Source organism: Phacochoerus africanus, chromosome 15 (genome assembly GCF_016906955.1).
Source record: "Phacochoerus africanus isolate WHEZ1 chromosome 15, ROS_Pafr_v1, whole genome shotgun sequence".
Taxonomy (NCBI): domain Eukaryota; kingdom Metazoa; phylum Chordata; class Mammalia; order Artiodactyla; family Suidae; genus Phacochoerus; species Phacochoerus africanus.
The window spans coordinates 35809685-35830914 of record NC_062558.1 but is presented as its reverse complement, the minus strand read 5'-3'; the positions used below and the strand labels follow the sequence as shown (position 1 = coordinate 35830914).

Genomic DNA, 21230 nt, shown 5'->3' with positions numbered 1-21230 from the left:
CCATGCTTCAAAGGAATTAGGTCCCTGGCACTGAACCCTGCAGAGATGAAGGCGATGCACTTCAAATCACTTTCATTTTTATGTACCTAAGGGCTGGCACACAAGCCAAAGCCCACAGTACCACACAAGTCTCATATGGTCAAGCAAACTGCAAGTGCGGTTTAACACTGACAAACATCCTCGATGGTTAATTTTACAGCAATTTGTTTTCATACAAGCAACTTGAGTTTTTGGCACAAGTTCGTTAATTAGCCTAAAACCAAGGCTAAACATCTAAATTATAAGTATTAATCCAATTTATAGACATGCAGCCAAATCTCTTTCTTGAGACACTGTTATGAAAGCAAATTGGCAACTGGGAAATTTCTCTTTACAATGAAACGACAAAGTCAGAAAGTTTAGGATCTTCACTCAAGTTTGAAAGTAACTTTTGGGTTTTATCAGTTTAGGAAAGAAAATACTTGGCCTTTTCTAGCATTTCTCAGAACGAGAGTCTGAAATAAAGTAAGTCACAGATTTAGCTTTCCACTACACTTCTTTAAAGTCCATTCAATGGAAAATTCTTCCAGTGAAACAAGGCCATCCGGAATTTCTTCGTATTTCAAATGCTCACCATAATCACTGAAACATTTACCCAATGACGCTGAATGCTCTACGAGCAGACCAGAGACATAAAGACTAGTATAAAACCAAAAGGAGGACTACAGAAATCTGGCAAAGGGTGTAAGAATTCCAGAGAGGAGTTCCTGTCATGGCTCAGTGGTAACGAATCCAACTAGCATCTGTGAGGACTCGGGTTCGATCCCTGGCCTCACTCAGTGACTTGAGGATCCAGCACTGCCGTGGGCTGTGGGGTAGGTCGCAGACGTGGCTTGGATCCCATGTTTCTGTGGTCGTGGCATAGGCCAGCAGCCGTAGCTCCTATTCAACCCCTAGTCTGGGGAACTTCCATATGCCACCATGGGTATGGCCCTGAAAAGATAACAACAATAAAAAAGAAAAAAAAAATCAGAGAATGAAAAGTAGTCAGTTATCTCAGACAAGCCAAGACAACTTAGACACATGGGGAACAGAAGCCAGAAGTGTGCTTGTATAATAAACATGTCTGGTGATCTTACAAAGGGAGCTCCAACAACTGCCTGATCACAAAGGCTGAGAGCAGAGAGCAAGGACTGATGGAAAGGCAAAGACATCCAGGCGCTTTCAGCAGCTGTTGCCATGTTAATGCCCAAAGAGCAAAGCATTTAACGACAACATGCTAGAAAAGTATTGAGAGCCGACAACCTACAGATTTGTCTGTGTATTTTCCAACATCCACCTGCCCCATCCCCTCTAATCCTAAAATAAACCACAACTCTGGCCTAAAATAAACTACTACCCACTCTAAACGACTGTTTACTGGAAAGCCTTAGTCAGATTTCAAACAAAGACGGAGGAGAGAACTTCTCTCAGAAACTGGACTATTAGCACTCCACCCAAACTTAAAAAATAATTTTAAACTTCCACTTAAAATGCAGACAAGCCAATCAGAGATGCAAGCTGGTCAGACCCTGATTAATATAAACATTTTACATCCCTAAGTTGTATAAATCTCATGTTGACATTCTAAATACCGTCAGCCCTCCATATCCACGGCCTCCGCATCCATGGATTCAAACAGCCACAGATGAAAAGCAATTAAAAAAACTCCAGAAAGTTCCAAAAAGCAAAACATAGCATTTACATTGTATTAGGTACTGTAAGTAATCTAGAGATGATTAAAAGCATATACGAGGATACCATAGGTAGGTTATATGCAAATATTATGCCATTTTATAGAAGGGACTTGAACCTCCAGTGATCTGGGGTCCTGGAACCAATCACCCTCGGATACCAAGGGATGTACTATCATTCCACCAAAGGTCCACAGAGCTTCATATAACTCTTCATCATCACCCCACTAAAGGCCCCCCCAGTGCACATTTTCAAGTTTTCTTCTAGATGCTGACTCCCACCCAACCATTTCCCAGCCATAGACATCACAACTTCTGACCTGGGATGAGGTCCTGCATTTAGCCAAACACAATTCAAAGTGGTCTTCAACAGCCATGAAGAGGTTCTGGAATGCCACAGCTGCCCGGTTAAGGAAGCGCTCCAGGAGAAGTTGCTATGGAAACAAAAGTTAGTACCTGTAATGAATTCCAGACTCAGCATCACAAAGTAACCTTGGAAATCTCTCCTAAACTAAGAGATCGCTAATATAGGGAAAGAGAGAGGGAGAGGGGAGCTTGAGTGAGTAGGAGGCTGGTGTCTTATTCTTTAGATAAGTGATCAGCAATACAAGGACCCATTCTGCCAAAGAACCACTAGAGTAACTGGGAACCACCTCCTTTCCATGTGGACAAAAGCTACCTCACAGCAGCCATTTCTGACACCTACAAAGTTCCATTCTGAGTTCTATTTCCAAAAGAAACTCACATGAAGATTCTAATGCTCACTGTGAAATGAAGGCAGAAGGAATAAAGTAGATGTAGCACAAAGAGCAGCTCCCCATACCTTGCTGGGCTGCAGGCAGCAGGAGACGCAGTACTCGTAGGCACTGCAGCAGCCATTGGACAAGCAGCCATCACAGCAGTACTGCTTTGTGCCAGGAACATTGACGTTACAGCAGCCATTCACCAGCAAATCCTTCCTTTCACAAACATAACCTGAAAGTCAGAGACTAACCTGAGTATAAACCCAGCAGTCCCCCCAACCTGTCCACCAGGGGCAATCACAAAGCGGCAATCAAAGTCCTGCACACAAAGAACCACAGAGACGGAGTCTGGAGTTGGAAGCATCCTATGGACCCCAGAGCCAGGAATCAGACGTGGTGTGAGGAGGGCTTGCTTCCTGTGTGCACCAGCTTACAGGAAACAGGGACTCCTGTTGTATAAGTCCTTTGCACATCCCAATCTACCTAAAACAACCTTTTAGCTGGCTATTATGCATTTGATGTAATCATCATGTCACCCATGTTTTCCTGTTCTACATATGCATCTGAAGAAAAATGTAATTAAAAAAAAAATCTGAAGAGAGGGAAAAAACCAAGATGCTCATTCCTGAAAGTGAGATCCTTCTAGATTAAAAAACAAAACAAAAAACCTAACTCTACATACACTCTTTACGGATCCTTCTAGATTAAAAAACAAAACAAAAAACCTAACTCTACATACACTCTTTACATTTAAATACCTTTCAAATGCTTGCCATTTATTTAGTAGTTTGAAGGAATTTTTAAAGTAGTAGTAGTCACACTTAACCTTTATAAACTGATTTAGGCTGTTTCTAAGTATACATGTCAGGGATTCACTTACTCTTCAGCATTACAGAATGTGAGTACTCTAATAACCCATGGAAGAAAAATTCTAATTCCCTCCACTCCTCATGTATCTCTTCATCTGAACCCCCCCACAATCTAGTTCATTCATTCATGCTCAACTTTAAGGAAATAATCTCATGAAAGCTAATTTATTGTTCAGAGCTGCTAAATAAACATTTCTCTACATTCTTCTGAAAGTAGGACAGAAAAATGTAAGAATAAATCCATGAGGGACACCACCTGGCCCCTGGGAAACTTCCAGGTGCACACACGGACCCACAGGTGCAGAGCAGCTGTTCTTCGCATAGTTCCAGTACAAAGGCCCCAGCCTCTTAATCCTCAGAGAATGAGACCTGGTGAAGCATGAGGTTGTTTTCAGAAACTACTCTGGAAAACAAAGTCTGTGCAAAAGCTGGGGACACCAGTGAAATAACAATGGAAGAGACTGAGCAGCCTCCCTTCCCACCGGGGAAACTGAAGCCTATGAGGCCTGCCATTCTGCCTTCTAAACTGAGAGAGGATGATTCTAAAGCCATAATAAGAAAAGCTTCTGGGACTCTTCCTAACCATTCTCACTCACTTTCTTCAGAGAGATTATAAATTAAAACTCCAGAGTTCCGGAATTCCCATCGCGGCTCAGCGGTTAACGAACTCAATTGGCATCCATGAGAACACAGGTTCGATCCCTGGCCTCGCTCAGTGGGTTGAGGGTCTGGAGTTCCATGAGCTGTGGTGTGGGTCGCAGACGCAGCTTGGATCCTGCGTTGCTGTGGCTGTGGCGTAGGCCAGCGGCTGCAGCTCCGATTGGACCCCTAGCCTGGGAACCTCCATATGTCTCAGCTGTGGCGCTAAAAAGCAGAAAAAAAAAAAAAAAAAATCCAGAGTTCCATTGCAGCTTATCAGTAATGAATGTATCCATGAGGACGCAGGTTCAATCCCTGGCCTCACTCAGTGGGATAAGGATCCAGCGCTGCCATGAGCTGTGGTGTAAGTTGCAGATGAGGCTTAGATCCCGAGTTGCTGAGGCTGTGGTGTAGGTGGGCAGCTACAGCTCCAATCCAACCCCCAGCCCAGGAACTTCCATGTGTTGCGGATGTGACCCTAAACAAACAAACAAAAAAACAAACTTCAAAAAAAAGTTATTTGTGATCTTCAGAGCTTGGCATTGCTGAGCCGTCAGCACATTTTGTGCAAAATTTTCCACATCTTCTGACAAGGGTGGTTTTACTGATTCATTCCTTCAATCCCAAATAATCTCATCTGTTCTGATGCCCCCTGAGATGTTTTCAAAAAGGTTTTTTTGTTGTTGTTTTATTTTGTTGGGGTTGCAAACTAAAAAAAATAAAATCTTTCTCTATCTTGCCCCTATAAATAAGAATGAGGTTTTGCCAATTGCAACAACATGGATGGACTTGGAGGATATTATGCTTGGGGAATTAAGTCAGAAGGAGAAAGACAAATATTTTGATATCCTATATCACTTATATGTGGAATCTAAAAAATAAAACTAGTGAATATAATAAAAAAAAAACCTGCTGTTTTAACTGTACCAGTAACCCATTTTGAATGTGCATGTAATTCATTTGAGATTATGCAGTAAGACAGAGTGCACACATTTCCTAAATGCCAACGCTATGTGGATATGATTCAGGTCATCAAGAAGGAAAATTGATTATCTTATAGAGTTCACTATCAAGACGAACATAAGTGGAGTTCCCATTGTGGCTCAGTAGTAACGAACTTGGCTAGTATCCATGAGGACTCGGGTTTGATCCCTGGCCTCTGAGCAAGACGCAGACGCAGTTTGGACCTTGAGTTGCTATGGCTGTGGTGTCGGCCAGCAGCTATGGCTCCAATTTGACCCCTAGCCTTTGAACTTCCATATGCCACCAGTGTGGCCCTAAAAAGCAAAAAAAAAAAAAAAAAAAAAAAACGATGAGGAGAAAAGACAGGAAAGATTTGAAAGTACTGGGGTTGGGAAGAGACTGGCAGCAAATAACCAAGCGACTGATGCATGACAAAATGCTAAATCTGTAGTTATAGGCACCAGATTTACAGGAGTCACAGGCTCTCCAGAATTATCAAACCAAGCTTCTCTAATATTGAGGGGAATCCTGAATGCCAGGATATAAAAGACAAAGACATAAGAAATGCTGGAAACAGGTGGGGGCGGGGAAAGGCAGCATTTATTTAAAAACCTACAGATGGCTGCACGGACTGCAAGAGAGGGTGGGAGCCATCCTTACCCAGTTCATCCGTGATGAGGTGCTTCCCTTGGATGGAATTCCGGCACTGGTTGCTGGGCCGACTGCTGTTGCCCAAGTTAAATTGCACTTTCCATGGAATGGGCTGATCATGGTCTTGAACCTGAAGGAGATTCCGATCTCTCACCGCCCTCTCCTCCTACAAACAGACCATAAATGAGAAGGTTAAAGTATCATTTCTTATATTTTCAATAATTTTTCACAGAAACTATTATAACGAGACAAACAATATAAAAAAAGTTGGCACAACAGGAATCTACACTCCCACAGCATGAGCAAAGTTTGAGCCAAAACCATTTAAAAAATGCAATAGGAGTTCCCGTCATGGCTCAGTGATTAACGAACCTGACTAGTATCCATGAGGACTCAGTCCCTGGCCTTGCTCAGTGGGTTAATAAACTGGCAATGCCATGAGCTGTGGATGTAGGTTGCAGATGCAGCTTGGATCCCGTGTGGCTATTGTGTAGGTCGGCAGTCATAGCTCTGATTCGACCCCTAGCCTGGGAACCTCCATATGCTGCGAGTGCTGCCCTAAAAAGACAAAATAAATAAATAAATAAAGCAAAATAAACTTGTAAGAAGAATAAATTAGGGTTCTGCTTCAAAACTGGTGGACTTAAATAAATGGCCCCTGGATTAAGTGCATATTACAAATGTGTACAAAAGTGTTAATTCTATGAAAAAAAATTGGAGGGAAAAAGTTGTAAATTTTCTTCCTGATGCCAAATCATTTAAAGTGTTTTTTAGGTTAAAACAAATACACTGTGGAATAGAATCTAAAATCTGAATACACTTTTAAAACAGAGAGGAGACTTCAAAGAAACTCTGCAATATTTCAGACAATATCCTGACATGGCACTGTCTAGGGCACACGGTCACTTTCATTTGCAGTGAGGAGTTCTTTAGTGGTAAACTGACAGGAACCCTGAATTAGGAGGTTGAGTTTAGGGACAAATTTCTTCCATGAAAACGTACTGAGAATGTGACCTTTAGAACATACTTTTCTTTACAAAGTCACCCATGCCAGCCAGGCCTTTAGCTAGATATGCAAAGTGAGGAGTTGCTCTAGAGGTGAGTTTAGACCTCTTCTTCTAGCCTCCAAGCTTTAGCTGGTCTTTCCAAATTGCCTTTCCTATACTATTAAAAAAAGGTGAAAGGTGCCGGCAGAGTGCCAGAAAACAAGCCAAGCAGGAGAGAGCATCTTCTGAATTCTTCAACCTATCCTTAGAAAACAAAACAACGGGGAGTTCCAGTCATGGCTCAGTAGAAACATATCTGACTAGTATCCATGAGGATACAGGTTCGATCCCTGGCCTCATTCAAAGGGTTAATGATCCGGGGTTGCTGTAAGCTGTGTGGTGTAGGTTTGCAGACAAGGCTTGGATAGAGCATTGCTGTGGCTGTGGTTGTAAGCCGGCAACTACAGTTCCGGTTTGACCCCTAGCCAGGGAATCTCCATATGCTGCGAGTATGGCCCTAAAAAGACCAAAAAAAAAAGAAGAAGAAAGAAAAAAGAAAACAAAACAATGATAAGACTCCTTCCAAGAGGTGTCTTATATACTTTAGCCATTATACCATTTTAATAGAGCTCTGTGACTTTTGCTATTAAGAATGATCTGTCATGTGTCATCATTTGAACAAAAGGGACTATGCGCAAAGTCGATGGCAAAGACAATGGAAAAGAGCTGCACAATTACTGAGATTTCTTTAGGAAAATGATCTGGAAAGATTTATTAGTATTTAAAACATTCATATCCACATACACTTATAGCAAACACATTTTTGAGACCTCACTCATAGAAAGTACTCAAAAATAAGGATGCACTAGGCTGCTTACTATAGCACTGATAATTTGGAAGAAAAAACCTAGAAGCCCAATCACACATAAATAATTGAATAAACACTGGTATAGGTGTGGCTATTACCAAAAGAAAATCAGATTATGACTGATGTGTATTTATCTAGGGCAGAAGTCTTTAAACCTGACTTGCACATTAGATTATTTAGAGACCTTAAATTCTGATCCCTGACACCAACTCCATATTGAGTAAAAAGCTCTGTGGATGGGACCTGGAAATCAATATTTTTAAAGCATTTGGCTGATTTGTTGCTTTTTTCACTTATTATACTATGGTCATCCACCTGGATAATAAGTGAAAAACAACTTACAAAATAATGTGCATATTAGCACACATTATAATAATTATATTAGTATATACATACAGGTTTGTAAGAGCTGAGATAAAGTTTTGGAAATATATACTACAGACAATTAATATGGAAGGTACATCGGTGATTATTAACATCTATCATCATCTTTGGAATAATTTCATTTTTGAATTAAAATAAAATGATGAAAACATTATTAAAAACAAACTTATCATAAATAATAAGAGACATTGAGTGGGGAATCTAGAGGAACTCTGTACTAACCTTGAAACTTTTCTGTAAATCTATAATTATTCCAAAATAAACGGTTTACTAAAAAAATGACAACCAACATGAAAGACATAGATTGCCCACAAACCCATCACTTAAATAAAGCTGTATCTATTTTTGCGTATTAACTTCTAGTCTTTGACCCCAGCATTTATACTACAAATTAGGATGCTTCACATTTAGCTCTTCTTGACACTAATTGGATGGTAAACCATTCAAGTACCCACATTATCTTGATAATCATATTTTCAAGGCTATATAATAATCCATCATGTTGATGCGCCGTAATTTTGTAAACACATCCTCTACAGATCAACATTTAAGCCCATCCCAGGTTTCTGTTATCATAGATAGCACTGCAATAAAAATGTAGAGCTTTTGCTTATTCTGTTGAATAATTTGTGGTAGGAGTTATGATTAGAAGAAAGTCAGTGCTATATAGTGCCAAATAATTTCCCAAAAGCTACATATGCCATTTGTGACATTACCAGCATTGAAATAACAGTATGCCACACCAGTACTGAGTTTTGTTCTTTTTTTATTAAAGGTAAAAGAGTCCTTTAAGGTGGCTTTAAGTTCTATTCTGGCCCGTCTTTTGTTTCTTTTATAGGAAAGAACTGGCACCAGTAGGAACAGGATGGCTTGCACAAAAACAACATCTGTATTCCTCATCTAGGCAAGAAGAGGAGTTAAACACAGAAGCCTTGGGAATATGGGACAAATCACTTAGGTGCACACTGCTTAACTACCTGGAAATGCATGCTCCTCTGCTCTGCTGGGACCATATCAGTTAACGGCATAATCGGGCTATGTGTAAACTAAACTGAGCTTCAAATGCTACCCTAGATAAATTAATAGCCGTAAAGACTATTAAGAGGCTGGTCAAAGCACAATAAACCGGATCTTCCGACAAGGTTGAAAGTGCTATTAACATTACTCTCAAACTATTTCGTTACTCCTCCTGCAAGAAAATGAGAGCTTACAGACAAGTGCGTCCCGTTAGGACCTCTTCCACATAACTATGTTCCTGGTAAACAGGAAGGCAATTCTCCCAGCACTTTAACTTATTTTCAAACACGAGTATTTAAGGCCTTGCCAAAAAGACTGGGTAAGAGTTGTACAACGATAAAAGATTGTACAAGAGAGCGTTTAAGACATAATGGCAAATGTAATGAATTAGCACATGGTTGCTTTTCTAAAGGTCCAGGTTTGCAAGGGTGAAGTGAAGGGGCACTGAGGGGATCCCTTCACTGGACAGGTGGCTTTACACCTTTCCCACACTGGTCCATCTACCTTATTATGTTGTCTCAACTTTAAGCTCCCCTCCGTGTGTGTGTGTGTGTGTGTGTGTGTGTGTGTGTATGTTTTCATTGAAGATCCATTCAAAGGTATCAAGTTCTTACAATGTGTTAAGGATACAGAGATAGGTAGTCAGGTTCTCTATTCTCAAAGAGCTTCCAGAGCAGCTGACAGAGAGGTGTGCACAGAAATCAGTGTGCAATCAACCATGGTGGATGTCCATATAGGTTACATGGGGGTACAAAGAAAAGAGTACAAACAAAAAAGAGGGGAAAAAAATCAAACAACAAAATACAAAAACAGGAACTTTCCTCAGAAACTGCAAGGAGCTATAGCAATGTTTTTATTATTAATGTATTCTAATATTTCATTTAAAAGGGGGAATTTTAATAACTGTCCTATCTATTTTTCAGGGATTATCATAAGGTTCAAATAGGTGTCCCATTTAAGTAGTAAGGCACTTAAACATAAGGCGTTGTCATTAAAGGAATTGCTTACGATTCTCAAAAGTGAAGAAAAAAAAGAGATAAAGGCCAGAGGGAATCCCAAATGTCTCAGATCTGGGGAATGGCTAAAAAATACTGCCTGACCACAGAAAATTCTAGTTACAAAAAATTATACTTAGAGAGTTCTCGTTGTGGCTCAGCAGTAATTAACCTGACTAGTATCCATGAGGCCTCAGGTTCAATCCCCTGCTCAGTAGATTAAGGATCTGACATTTCCATGAGCTGTGGTGTAGGTCACAGACTCGGCTTAGATCTGGCATTGCAATGGCTATGGTGTAGGCCAGCAGCTGCGGCTCCATTTCAACCCCTAGCCTGGGAACTTCTATGTGCGGTGGGTGAAGTCCTTAAATACACACACACACACACACACACACACACTTAGAACAAGCTTTTAAGGATGTACCTATGTTACATGAAGAACCAGTACACCCCAACTGTATTTTTAAAATACGAAAATGAATAAAGAACATAGGCCTGAATATCATCAGTGAATCCCTCATTGGTGAGATTAAGTATAACTGTTTTCCTTCTCCACTCTGTGCAATACTTTATAACCTCTGAAAGGTCTATGTACCTTTGTGATCAGGGAAAAATAAAATTAAAAAAACAGATTAGCAGCTCTCCCCCTTATGACTTATTATGCTTTAGACAGTGTTTAACTTGAAACCAATCTACATACTTAATTGCTTTAAAGCTGAAGATGTTCATATATTTTCAAGGAGTTATGCAAAGAGCCCTGAGACTGTCAGGAAGTGCACTACTTGAACAAGTATGAGAACAGTTATTTACATGAGAGGACCTCTAAGGACCCTTCTGACACCGAGATTGGGATTTCTCTAATCTCAGTTCAAATACCCCATAGAGTTAGGCCCACCTTGCCGCTCTATCACTATATATCACAGATTGTTATCTAAAGTAATTCTGCTCATTTGCTGCTTCTGCCTCTCACCTCCTAGCAGAAGACAGGCCCTCAGAAAGTAAGACTGTATCTGCTTTGCCTCCCCCTGTGTCTCCATCACCTAGCCTAGTGCATAGTGCAGCTGGTGTTCACTAAACATTTGTTAAATCAACGTGCCCAAGTCACCTAGCACCCAATCCTCTCCCCCAAAGGCATCCCCACCAAGGTCACTAATTTCTCCTGTGCTCCCATCCCTACAATTTAAACTATCCCCCAAAGCATTAATTAACATGAAAACCAAAGAAAAGAGGAATTCAAGGCAGTAGAGAATAATCAACTAGTCTCTAGGCAAAAAAGTGGCCACATCTGCTCCATGAGTTCATAGTCTCACTGAAGCAGAGCTAAGGATCATAAGGAGCTCTGGAGTTTTTCACAGCCTCTTCTCAATTAATCTTAAACCCCACCCACCTCCTGCCCAACAGACGCCAAAGCACAGCTCCCAGTTACTGATGGAGCCTGAGGCTAAGTAAAATGGAGCAAACTCTCCTCAAGCCATTTAGCTCATGCATGGCAGAGGACCATGACTGCAGCAGCCAAGAACAGAGCAGGAGGAGCAAACTCACAGGCATGCAAGAGCACCAGTCAGAATGGGTTCCAAGGACCTTTCATACTCTTAAAATTATTGAGGATGGTCAATATGTGGGTTTATGATGGCTAAGGTTATTATTGATATTTACCATATTGAAAATTAAAACATAAATTATTCAAATATTTATTTTACATAAGTTGTTTAAAAATAACAATAATGAGCCCATTACATGTCAATAGTTTTTTGTGTGGGGGGGACCATTTTTAAAAACAAACAAAAAAATGTATTTGATGAGATGAAAAAATGTTTTTACATTTCTGCAAATGTTTTTAATGTCTGCTTAATGGAAACCAGCTGGATTCTCACAGCCTTCTCTGCATCCAACCTATTGCAATACGTTGTTTGGGTTGAATCTTACAAAGAAAATCTTACACAGATATGTAGTTGGAAATGAGAGTATTTTAATGGCTTTTCCAGATAATTATAGATAATCTCTGATACCTGGACAGTTTTCACAGCCTCTTCTCAATTAATCTTAAACCCCACCCACCTCCTGCCCAACAGACGCCAAAGCACAGCTCCCAGTTACTGATGGAGCCTGAGGCTAAGTAAAATGGAGCAAACTCTCCTCAAGCCATTTAGCTCATGCATGGCAGAGGACCATGACTGCAGCAGCTGGACAAGTACAGTTTTTTAAAAAGTTCATTGCAGATGGTGCAGCCACTTCGGAAAACAGTCTGGCAAGTTCCTCAAAAAGTTAAACACAGAGTTACCAAGTGAACCATCAATTCCACTCAGAGGACCAATACCCAAGAGATCTGAAAACATTATTTTCAAACAAAACTTTGTACATCAACACTCATGAAAGCACTATTCATTATAGCCAAAAGGTGGAAACAAGCCAAGTCTCCATCAACAGAGGATGGCTAAACAAAATGTATTCAAACATAAAATGAAATATATGCATTATTCAAACATACAAATGAAGTACTAATACATGCTACAACATGGATGAGCCTTGAAAACACTACCTTTTAAATGAAAAGAAGGCAGAGGAGACCACATAGTGCATGACTCCATTTATAGGAAATGTCCAGAGTAAGTAAATCCATGGAGACAGAAAGTTGACTAGTGGTTGCCAGGGGTTTGACAGACAGGAATAGAGAGATTATAGCTAAAGTGCTTCTTAAGCTGTGGGGGAATCAGATCCAGAGAAATCTGCAAAACAAAAATTCTGCCAACAGTTTTAGAGGATTCACAACCATCCTCTCCTCCCCCACCTCACACACACACAAACCTATGATTATGGTCACAGATCACAAGTTAAAAAAAAAAAAAAGACACACTTGGGGGGGGCGGAGAACAAGGTACATGATAGTACTGTAGAAAGTCATGGAGTAGACAGAATCTGAGTCAAGACAGGAGAAATTAGTAGGAATGTGCCAGGCTGGGAATAAAGGAAGAGTCAGCCCAATTAAAAAGACTCAACTGTTTGTTCAACCAATATCTGAATACCCGTGAAGTGCATGGCAGTATTCTAGGGACTGGGATTCTGTGAACAACATAGACTAGGTCCCTGTTCCTTAGAAAATTACATTCTAGAAGGGAGAGTGAGGAGAGACAGATAAATAAGTAAATGATCCAGAAATACTGAGTGATTCCTACCACAAAGAAAATAAAGAAGGACTACTGGAAAGGAACTGAAATCACTGAGATTCTGTCACCTGTGTGGCCTGAGGCACTAACAGTCAGCCTCACTTGAACTGACAGAAAAGATGCACCATGCAGAGATTCTGGAACAGGAGTTTGGAGTTTTATCTGAGTGCAACAGGAACCCAAAGAAGAATTATACACAAGGGAGTTCTTGGATTTTTTTTTTTTTTTTCAGATTATCAGCCCTCCTGTTGGGTAGAGAAGAGATTGTAGGACAAAAAAGGAAGCAGAGACCTGCTGGTGGGCTGCAGGAGAGGTCCAGACAGGGATGAAGGTAGGCTGATTGAGGGTGGCAACACAGACAACTGGGAGAGATGAACAGATTCAGGATCCAGTGTGGGGCCAGAGACAATGTTTTGCACGTGAGGAGAAAGAAAAGCAGAAAGCATTTGTGGCTAGATGACCTGGTGAATAGTATGCAATTAAGTGAGCCTGGGAAGACTAGGAAGGGTTGGTGGTGGAGAATCAGAGGTTCTGTTTTGGCCAAGTATGAGAAGCCAACAACACATGTAGGCAACTGCATATAAGAATTGGGAGTTTTCAGAGTTCCCACTGAGGTGCAAGGGGAGCAGCAGTGTCTTGGGAATGCTGGGAGACAGGTTTGATCCTTGGCCCAGCACAGTAGGTTACAGATCCTGCACTCTCGCAGCTATGGCTTAGGTCACAGCTAATGCTCAGGATTGGTTCCCTGGCCCAGGAATCCACATGCCTCGGGATGGCCAAAAAAAAAAAAAAAAAAAATCAGTTTTCTGGATGGCCTAGGCTAGAGCTAATACTTAAACCAACGGTGCTAGAGATCAGCTGGGTTAGGTGGAAGCAAGGCGGAGGAGTGAGTCCTGGCTCACTACAGCACCCATAGGTCCACCAGACAGAAGAGGAACAAGTGACCATGAAACAATGTCTGTGAAGTGGCAGTAAACTCAAGTCCCAGAAGCATTTAGTTCACAAGAATGTCAACAACACCTGCTAGTCAACAAAAGAGGCTCACAACACTCAGCCTCTCCGTTTGTCTGAGGCAGGAGGTGGGATACAGGTTCTCTGTCTTCCCTTTTCATCGCTCCTCCACCAATCTGCTTAAACTAGGGTAACCTTATCATTTAGCATTTATTCTCCTCCATTCACTGATAAATTTTACTTAGGAACTTGACCCTTGAGAACGAAAAGGGGAACTGTCCTCTAACTCTATCAGAGCAGTAGCATGAATCAAGGTTGTGCTGGATACACCTTGGCACAGGCTCACCCTTTCTAAAAGCCCAAACGCTATAACTGTACTTCTAAACTTAAAATGCTCTTGCTAACACGTCCCTCCAAAGCACCCCGACGTTTCTCCCAAAAATTCTCACAGGGAAGAAAAACGAAAAGGATGAGAAGTGAAAAGAAAATTCTACCTAACCTCATTATGCATAGAAAAGGGCACCTCGTGCTTCCTGTGGAGTCTCCCTGAGCCCCTAGTTAAACGAAAACCAAGTACACCAGGGCTGGCCTCGTAGTTCGGCCCAGGCATCTCACCTTTCTCAGGCTCAGTTTCCCCCGCCGTAACACGGGGACACCACTGCCCAGACCTGCCGTGGGGATGGAGGAAGAAATGCACGCCCCTGTTTAGCTCAGTCCCTGGCAGGTGGGAAGCAGGTAAGCAACCGACAAGGCGACAACAAGCACAGCGTAAGGGCCCACAGCACCGGGTCGAGTCCCAGCTCTGCCCCCAGCCTACCAACGAGAGAGGCGGCTCCCTTCGCCCATCCTCAGTCCTGGGACAGGAACGCCCACCTCTCCGGCCCAGCTCAGTGGACACTCAGGCAGCGCTGCCGCAGAGGTAGCTACCCCAACCCGGGTAGAGAGGGCGACCACTGACCTGCTTGAAGGTGCTAGTGAGGAAGTAGACGAGCGAGAGCCCGAAGACCAAGGCGAGCACCCACCTCTTCCTCAGGAGGCGGCGCCACACCATGGCCGCCAGGTTGACCATCCCGGCGCGGAGCGGGGCAGGCCCGGAGCCCGGGCGGCATGGCCCCTACACGGGCGGGAGCCCCATCACTCGAGGGGGGCGCCGATCCCGCGGCCCCCAGCCCAGCCAGCTCCCGGCAGCCACCCCGCGCCTCCCCACGTGACCTCTCCCCACGCCCCGCCTCCTTTCCTCTCGCGTCACCCACCGGTCTCGCTCCGCCTTCTCCTCATTGGTCAATGCAGACAGGCGGCTTCCTATTGGCTGAATCCTAGCAAGGGGGCGGGCAATCGTGTGCGTGAGACCCCTGGAGCTGTGCCTGGTTGTTAGCGCCGGGCGGGGCAACCTGAGAAAGAACCTGAGGTGAGGCCGGAAGCACTCGGAAGTCAGGTGTTCCCCTGGCGGTGAGAGTGATTGGTTTGGAAGGACGTGAATGATGCTGAGGTGACTGCTGAACTGTCTGGGCAGGTAACAAGAGAACGCTATTTTTTTTTTCTCCCCCTGGCATGGTTAGTGTAATCTCATGCCCTTGCAGTCCTAAGGGCGTTTCGCGCTCAACGTTGGTTGCGGTAATAAAAACGCTGGTGGTATTGTACCCGAAGTGCACCTGCCTGCTTCCAATGCAAGTGATGCAGGAGATGTTCTCCTGCGTGCATTTCGGTGCAGTAACGGCCCGGGGATGCAACTTAAAACATCTCATACATTGAAAACTCTTGGTTAAATCCTTCTGAGTGCGATGAATGGAGCAGAGGGTGAAAAGGCATTTCATTCGGTCATTCAGATGCATCCCACGTGTAAAAATCTTATTCCAGAATTCAATATTGGAATAATTAGGTACGGCCTGCTTCCAACAGAAAATCTGAAGCCCCTAAAAAGCACGCATCTGAAAATGGAATCTTGGGTATTTGATTTAGGAAGCTGTGTCAAATTTGTGGCTAGAAATTTGAGATTCTGTATTTTATTTTTCCCAAGGGTTTGCACGAGATGAGGAATCATTAACGGAATGGGTGGGGGGGATCGTTAAGCCAAGACTGCATGTTCTTGAAAAATATTTACAGGATGAGTTTTCCTTCATGTATGAAGATGGTGCTACTGACCCACTTCATGGCTGATTTTCCAACAGAGAAAGGAGGCTCTTGGTGGGTTGTCTCTCTAATCAGGGGCCCTGGTAATGTCCCCTGAAGAAGGCTGATTAGGATCAGGTGGTTATTCAACAGTCAAGGATGGTGCCCTGAACTGAGAGTCAAATACCATCTTTTGTTCTTGTACAAGAAAATATTCAAGGAACCGAAACCTGTTCATATAAAGTCTCTGGCCTTTATTTCTTCTATAGGGTGAAAGGTCAGGGAGGGAACAAGGGATAGAAAAAGGTAAGTGAAAGACCCACTGATGTTTTATTCATTGAATACTTGTTGAGTGCTCCTCTGTGCCAGGCAGTGTTCTAGATGCAGAGGTGCAGGGGCAAGCCAGGCAGGTGAATCTTTGCTTTTGTGGCATTTACATTCTCACGGGGGACAGATCATAAATAAATAAACAAACATGTAAATAAGTGGTAAGTGCTATGAAGAATGTAAAACAGGACAATGTATGTTGAATCAGGAGGGTGAGAGGAGAAGGCCTCTGGAAGGAGGTGGCATTTGATGAGGGAGCCAGCCAGAAGGAAAAGCATTCTAGGAAGAGGGAACAGCAAGTACAAAGACCCTGAGGCAGGGACAAGCTGACATGTTTGAAAAATGAAAAGGCCAGTGTGGAGTTCCTGTCATGGCTCAGTGGTTAATAAACCTGACTAGTATCCATGAGGATGTGGGTTCAATCCCTGGCCTTGCTCAATGGGTTAAGGATCTGGCGTTGCCTTGAGCTATGGTATAGGTTGCAGACTCGGCTCAGATCTCGAGTGGCTGTGGATGTGGTGTAGGCCAGCAGCTGTAGCTCCAATCAGACCCCTAGGCTGGGAACCTCCATATGCCAAGGGCGAGGCCCTAAAAAAGAAAAAGAAAAAAGAAAAGGCTAGTGTAGTCGAAAGAGAGTAGTGAAAGAGAGTAGTTAAAGGGAGAGTGGAGGAAAATGAAACTGGAAACAGGTGAGGCTTGTACGCAGCACCTGTGGGCCAGGAACAGCACTTGGATTTTATTCTGATTGCAGTGGGCAGCCTTTGGAGGGCCTAAAACATATTTTCTGTATTCCCCAATCAGGACTCAGAGTTTGACAATAGGACAAAATACATTAAGATCATAATTGTCGTCAGGAGTACCAAAGAGGGGTCGGCGAGAGGCTAACTAGGGATAAGGAGGCAACAGAACCATCTGCTTATAGCTCCCTATGAATCCTTAAGACTTATTCTCAGGTTCAAGGCATCCCATGGATGATTCACCTAAGTATACTGTTCTATCTAGGCTTGAGAGTCCAGGGTAATTCCCTGTGACCTGTGTACCCTTTTGGAGAGGAGAAGAAGGAGAGGCCTGCTTTCCCTGGAATCCGGTGGTCAGATCCCTACCTGGAGCCTTGAATGCCCACCTCAGGTGTCAGCATGGAGTTCTGAAGTCCATGTGGTTCCTCACAGTGAACCAGGTGATGTGTCTCCACAAGATTTCACATCCTCGTTACCACTTCATTAAATGTGAGGGCTGGAAGGAAGCTTTGGGTTCAGACACTTCACTCCCTCCCATTAGCTGATGGGGAATCTGAGGCCACAGAGAGGTTACCGATTTGGCCAAGGTCACATGGCAAATTAGGGGTGGCATCAATCCAAAATCCATGTCTCCTGTCAGTCTGCTGCTCTGCTGCTCAGTTCACCTCCTCCAGCACCTCTTTGCTGCACAGTTCACTTTCTCATCTCCTCTGAGGACTTCCTCCACCTCCTGGCCTCCTCATCCTCCTCATCTGTGAAATGGGGTGATGACACTTTCCTCATGGGATGGAATGTTGATTGGAGGGTTAAATGACATAACAGACCAAAACGCAGTTTGCAAAATGTCAGAGTGCTCAAGGGATATAGAATACAAGCAGTACTTGCTTATGGTTACCATGGCAATCTGACAAGCACTGGGAATGTTGGGAGACGCTGCCTCATGTCATGCGTTGATTTTTAGGTCTTAAGGAAAATGCAGAGACGCCACAGCAGCAACACGGATAACGTTCCACCTGAAAGGTAAGTATCCCCTCATTCCATCTGAGGGCTCTGGGCTTCAGGTGGTCAGGGGCAACCCAAAACTGGATTGAACAATACCTGCCCTTCAGGGCTGCTTGTCAGAAGAGCAGAGGAGATCTGATTGGCAACTTCTTTGCACAGCAATGGCCTTACGTCCTCAACACACAACAGCTTGCTGTTGCTCTTATGGTAGTTCTCAAAGCCTGTGCAACCTGTGATCCACTTGACCCACTGTATCAATGATTGCACCCAGGGGATTTTAATTTATAGAGGTGTCTGAGTGGCAACATAGAGAGGCTAATGACATTGAAAGAAGATTTTTACTACTTGCATTTCCCAAGAGAAGGGGCAAGGTACATCCCTCAGGGCAACATGGGGCAAGCCCAGGGTCAGCCAGGAGGCTGAAAAGAGCAAAGGGAAACACAGGGCACAGCTTTATGGTGTTTTCTGCACAAAGGCAGGGCAGGGGAAAGAGTTCAGGATTGGCTAGTGTGAATAACATCGGTGGGCTCTAGGCTATAGGAGAGGCCTCTAGTAGTCTGGTACCTGGCCATGGGTGATTTGGGGCAGAGGAAATATTGGCAGAAGATTGTAAACTAGATAAAGGAGGTGGTTGGGGATATGGGCTCTGGATCACAGGGGAGTTGTAAACAACTTTGGCCATCAGTTTGGCCCTATAATGAGTAGATGCCAAGTAGACAAATACAGAATCTAAGAAGACACAGTTAAAACACTCATGAGATAGGATTTCTATTCTAGTTAATCCCAAGCAAATACAGACCATGGGGACCTGGTCTCAAGTTATGACAGTCTTCCAGCCCCAGACCTACCACCGTGCTGACACACACATCCACTGAGCAGACAGCCAAGTTTTTCCTCCCTCACATCCTGTTCTGGGTCCCCTGCAACTCTGAGGTTGGCTGCAAATTCACAGAGGATCCACCAATCCCAACACTGGAACCAAATTATGCATCAGGCCTGCCTGTTCTTTGGGAAAGAACACTGGCCTTAATTCAGAGAGCCCTTGGCCAAAATCCCAGCTCAGCCACTTCCAACTTTGGTGCCTTTGCCAAGCACCTTCATCTCTAGGCCTCAGTTTCCTCATCCGTAAGTGGCAAATAACAAAACGCAGGGTTGCTTGTGAATGAGTTGAAAACACACAAACACAGCATCTGGCACATAAAGAGCAGGGCTGTTGGAGCGTTTTGAGCCTCTGAAGATAGAACTGCTGTCAGTGAACTGTGAGATCACTGGGGCCAGAGACCACACCAGAAAAAGAATGGCCACTGTGTATTACGTGTTTATTTATGTCACCCTCACATTAAGTTAGGACTGTTTTTATCACCTTTTCATAGATGAGAAAACTGAGGCTCAGAAAAGGTAAGTTACATAAAGTTACACAGCCAGGAGGTGGCAGGGCTGAGATTCAGGCCCCAGTCAAGTTGCCACCACATAATCTGTGCTTTGAGCCACCACATTCCAGCTGCCTCCTTCCTGGGTGGATTCAGCCCTCTCCTAAGCTGCTTCACCTTCGAGCCTTTAAGTGGTTAAGCTGGAAGCACAGCCTCTGCCCTCCAAGGAATATTCTTTCGCATTTAGGCTGAAATCTTGACTGGATGCTGGGGAGAGGCACAGGGAAGGGAGGCCAGCTATAAAAAGGCCCTTGGTGGGTAGAGTTTTCCCTGGTTGTGCTGGAGGCCCCCTGAGCCCAGTGAACTCAAGAGTGCTGGAGAGCGCAAGGCAGGCAGGAGACTTGCCAGGGCCCTGTGGGGGTGATGAGGGAAAGAAGGTGGCCACTGTGGGCACCTGCCAGGACTCTTTTCTGAGCTCAGCTTTTGTTTTTTGTTTTTTTTGTTTTTTTGCTATTTAGGGCCACACTTGCAGCATATGGAAGTTCCCAGGCTAGGGGTTGAATCAGAGCTGCAGTTGCCAGCCTGTAGCACAGCCACAACAATGCCAGATCTGAGCTGTGTCTGCAGCCTACACCCATGGCAACGCTGGATCTTTAACCCACTGAGTGAGGCCAGGGATTGAATCTGCATCCTCATGGATACTAATCAGGTTCATAACCCACTGAGCCACAGTGGGCACTCCTGAGCTCAGCTTTTTAAAGTGCAGAAAAAGCTCAAGGCCCCTTGAGGATCATAGCCATGGTGTTAGTTGTTGTTGTCATTATTAATATTATCTTTATTATTATCCTAAACCCAAGGGAGTAAGACCACACATTTCCTGGGCTTTTGGAGCCAGCAGGGATGGGCCAGGGCAGTTGAAGGAGTGGGTAGCCACCTTCAAGTTCCCTCCCTGCACCAGGTTTGTGATACCTTACCCGCAGGTCAAGTTTGTAAGGCCAGTGAAGCCAACCCTGAGATTACTCCAGACTGGCATCTCCCCTGCTGGGTTTCACTGGTGTTCTCCAAGGTATTCCACAAAAGAAAAAAATCCCATGGTCAATTAAGTTTGGGAAACCTAAGTTTAAACTAAGTTAGTGTTTTCAGTTGCAGGCCTTCTCAGAGCCTTTGGTATGCTTATTTATTCATCCTTTCAAATATTTATTGAGCATGTTCTGTGTACCAGGTGCATTGTGCTGGGTAGTGGCAATCCAGTAGGGAGCAAACAGTCATGGTCTTTGACCTTATGGAGCAGGCCACAGTCCAAAAGCTCCCCCAAATGATTATAATGTACACCCAGGGTTGAGAGTCACAGGTCAGGAGTAAAGCAATAGCTCAGATCAGTCCCATGCAGGGGAGGTTAGGATGCAGTGAAGATGGAGAATGGGGGAACCATCGTTGTCTGGAAGGTAGGCAAAGGCCCACCAAGCAAGAAAGATTTTAGCTGAAATTTGATGGATGAGCATAGGTTACCTAGGTGGGGCAGGGTGGGGGTGGAGGAGACAGCTGGTGAAGGGGACAGCCTGAGCAAAGGCCCCCAGTAGGAAGTCCTGGGGTAGTGAGACCCAAAGAGCACATGATGAGATTGGAGTTTGAGGCCATATGGCAAGTTCATCTCTCTGAGCCTCAGTTTCTTTAGGTGTAAAATGGCAGTGATTTTAGTTTTTATCTACAGGGTTATCTGAGCCTGCAGGAGGGAGTTTAGAA

The 21230-nt window shown here is 43.8% G+C and overlaps 2 protein-coding genes across 9 annotated transcripts in view; one reads left to right on the top strand and one right to left on the bottom strand.

The window, feature by feature from the left end:
- Positions 1-15154, bottom strand: part of SPRING1 (SREBF pathway regulator in golgi 1) — a 322500-nt gene extending 307346 nt beyond the window's left edge. For 5 of the 7 annotated variants that reach the window (XM_047761606.1, XM_047761604.1, XM_047761603.1 and 2 more), the window contains exons 1-4: positions 14901-15148; positions 5587-5743; positions 2536-2687; positions 2033-2146 (exon numbers count right to left, since the gene is read on the bottom strand). In XM_047761606.1, the coding sequence (XP_047617562.1) occupies positions 2033-2146; positions 2536-2687; positions 5587-5743; positions 14901-15011 (534 nt within the window). In that variant the 5' untranslated portion in view covers positions 15012-15148. Of the gene's footprint in view, positions 1-2032; positions 2147-2535; positions 2688-5586; positions 5744-12366; positions 12554-14900 lie in introns of all 7 variants that reach the window. The other 2 variants (XM_047761608.1, XM_047761609.1) reach the window with 2 other exon arrangements.
- Positions 15155-15291: 137 nt separating this feature from the next.
- The window catches only part of RNFT2 (ring finger protein, transmembrane 2), a 68962-nt gene continuing 63023 nt past the window's right edge, over positions 15292-21230 (top strand). The window contains exons 1-3 of one of the 2 annotated variants that reach the window (XM_047761505.1): positions 15292-15455; positions 17381-17555; positions 18077-18135. In XM_047761505.1, coding sequence (XP_047617461.1) covers positions 17532-17555; positions 18077-18135 — 83 coding nt within the window. In that variant the 5' untranslated portion in view covers positions 15292-15455; positions 17381-17531. The remainder of the gene's footprint in view (positions 15456-17380; positions 17556-18076; positions 18136-21230) is intronic. The other variant, XM_047761506.1, reaches the window with a different exon arrangement.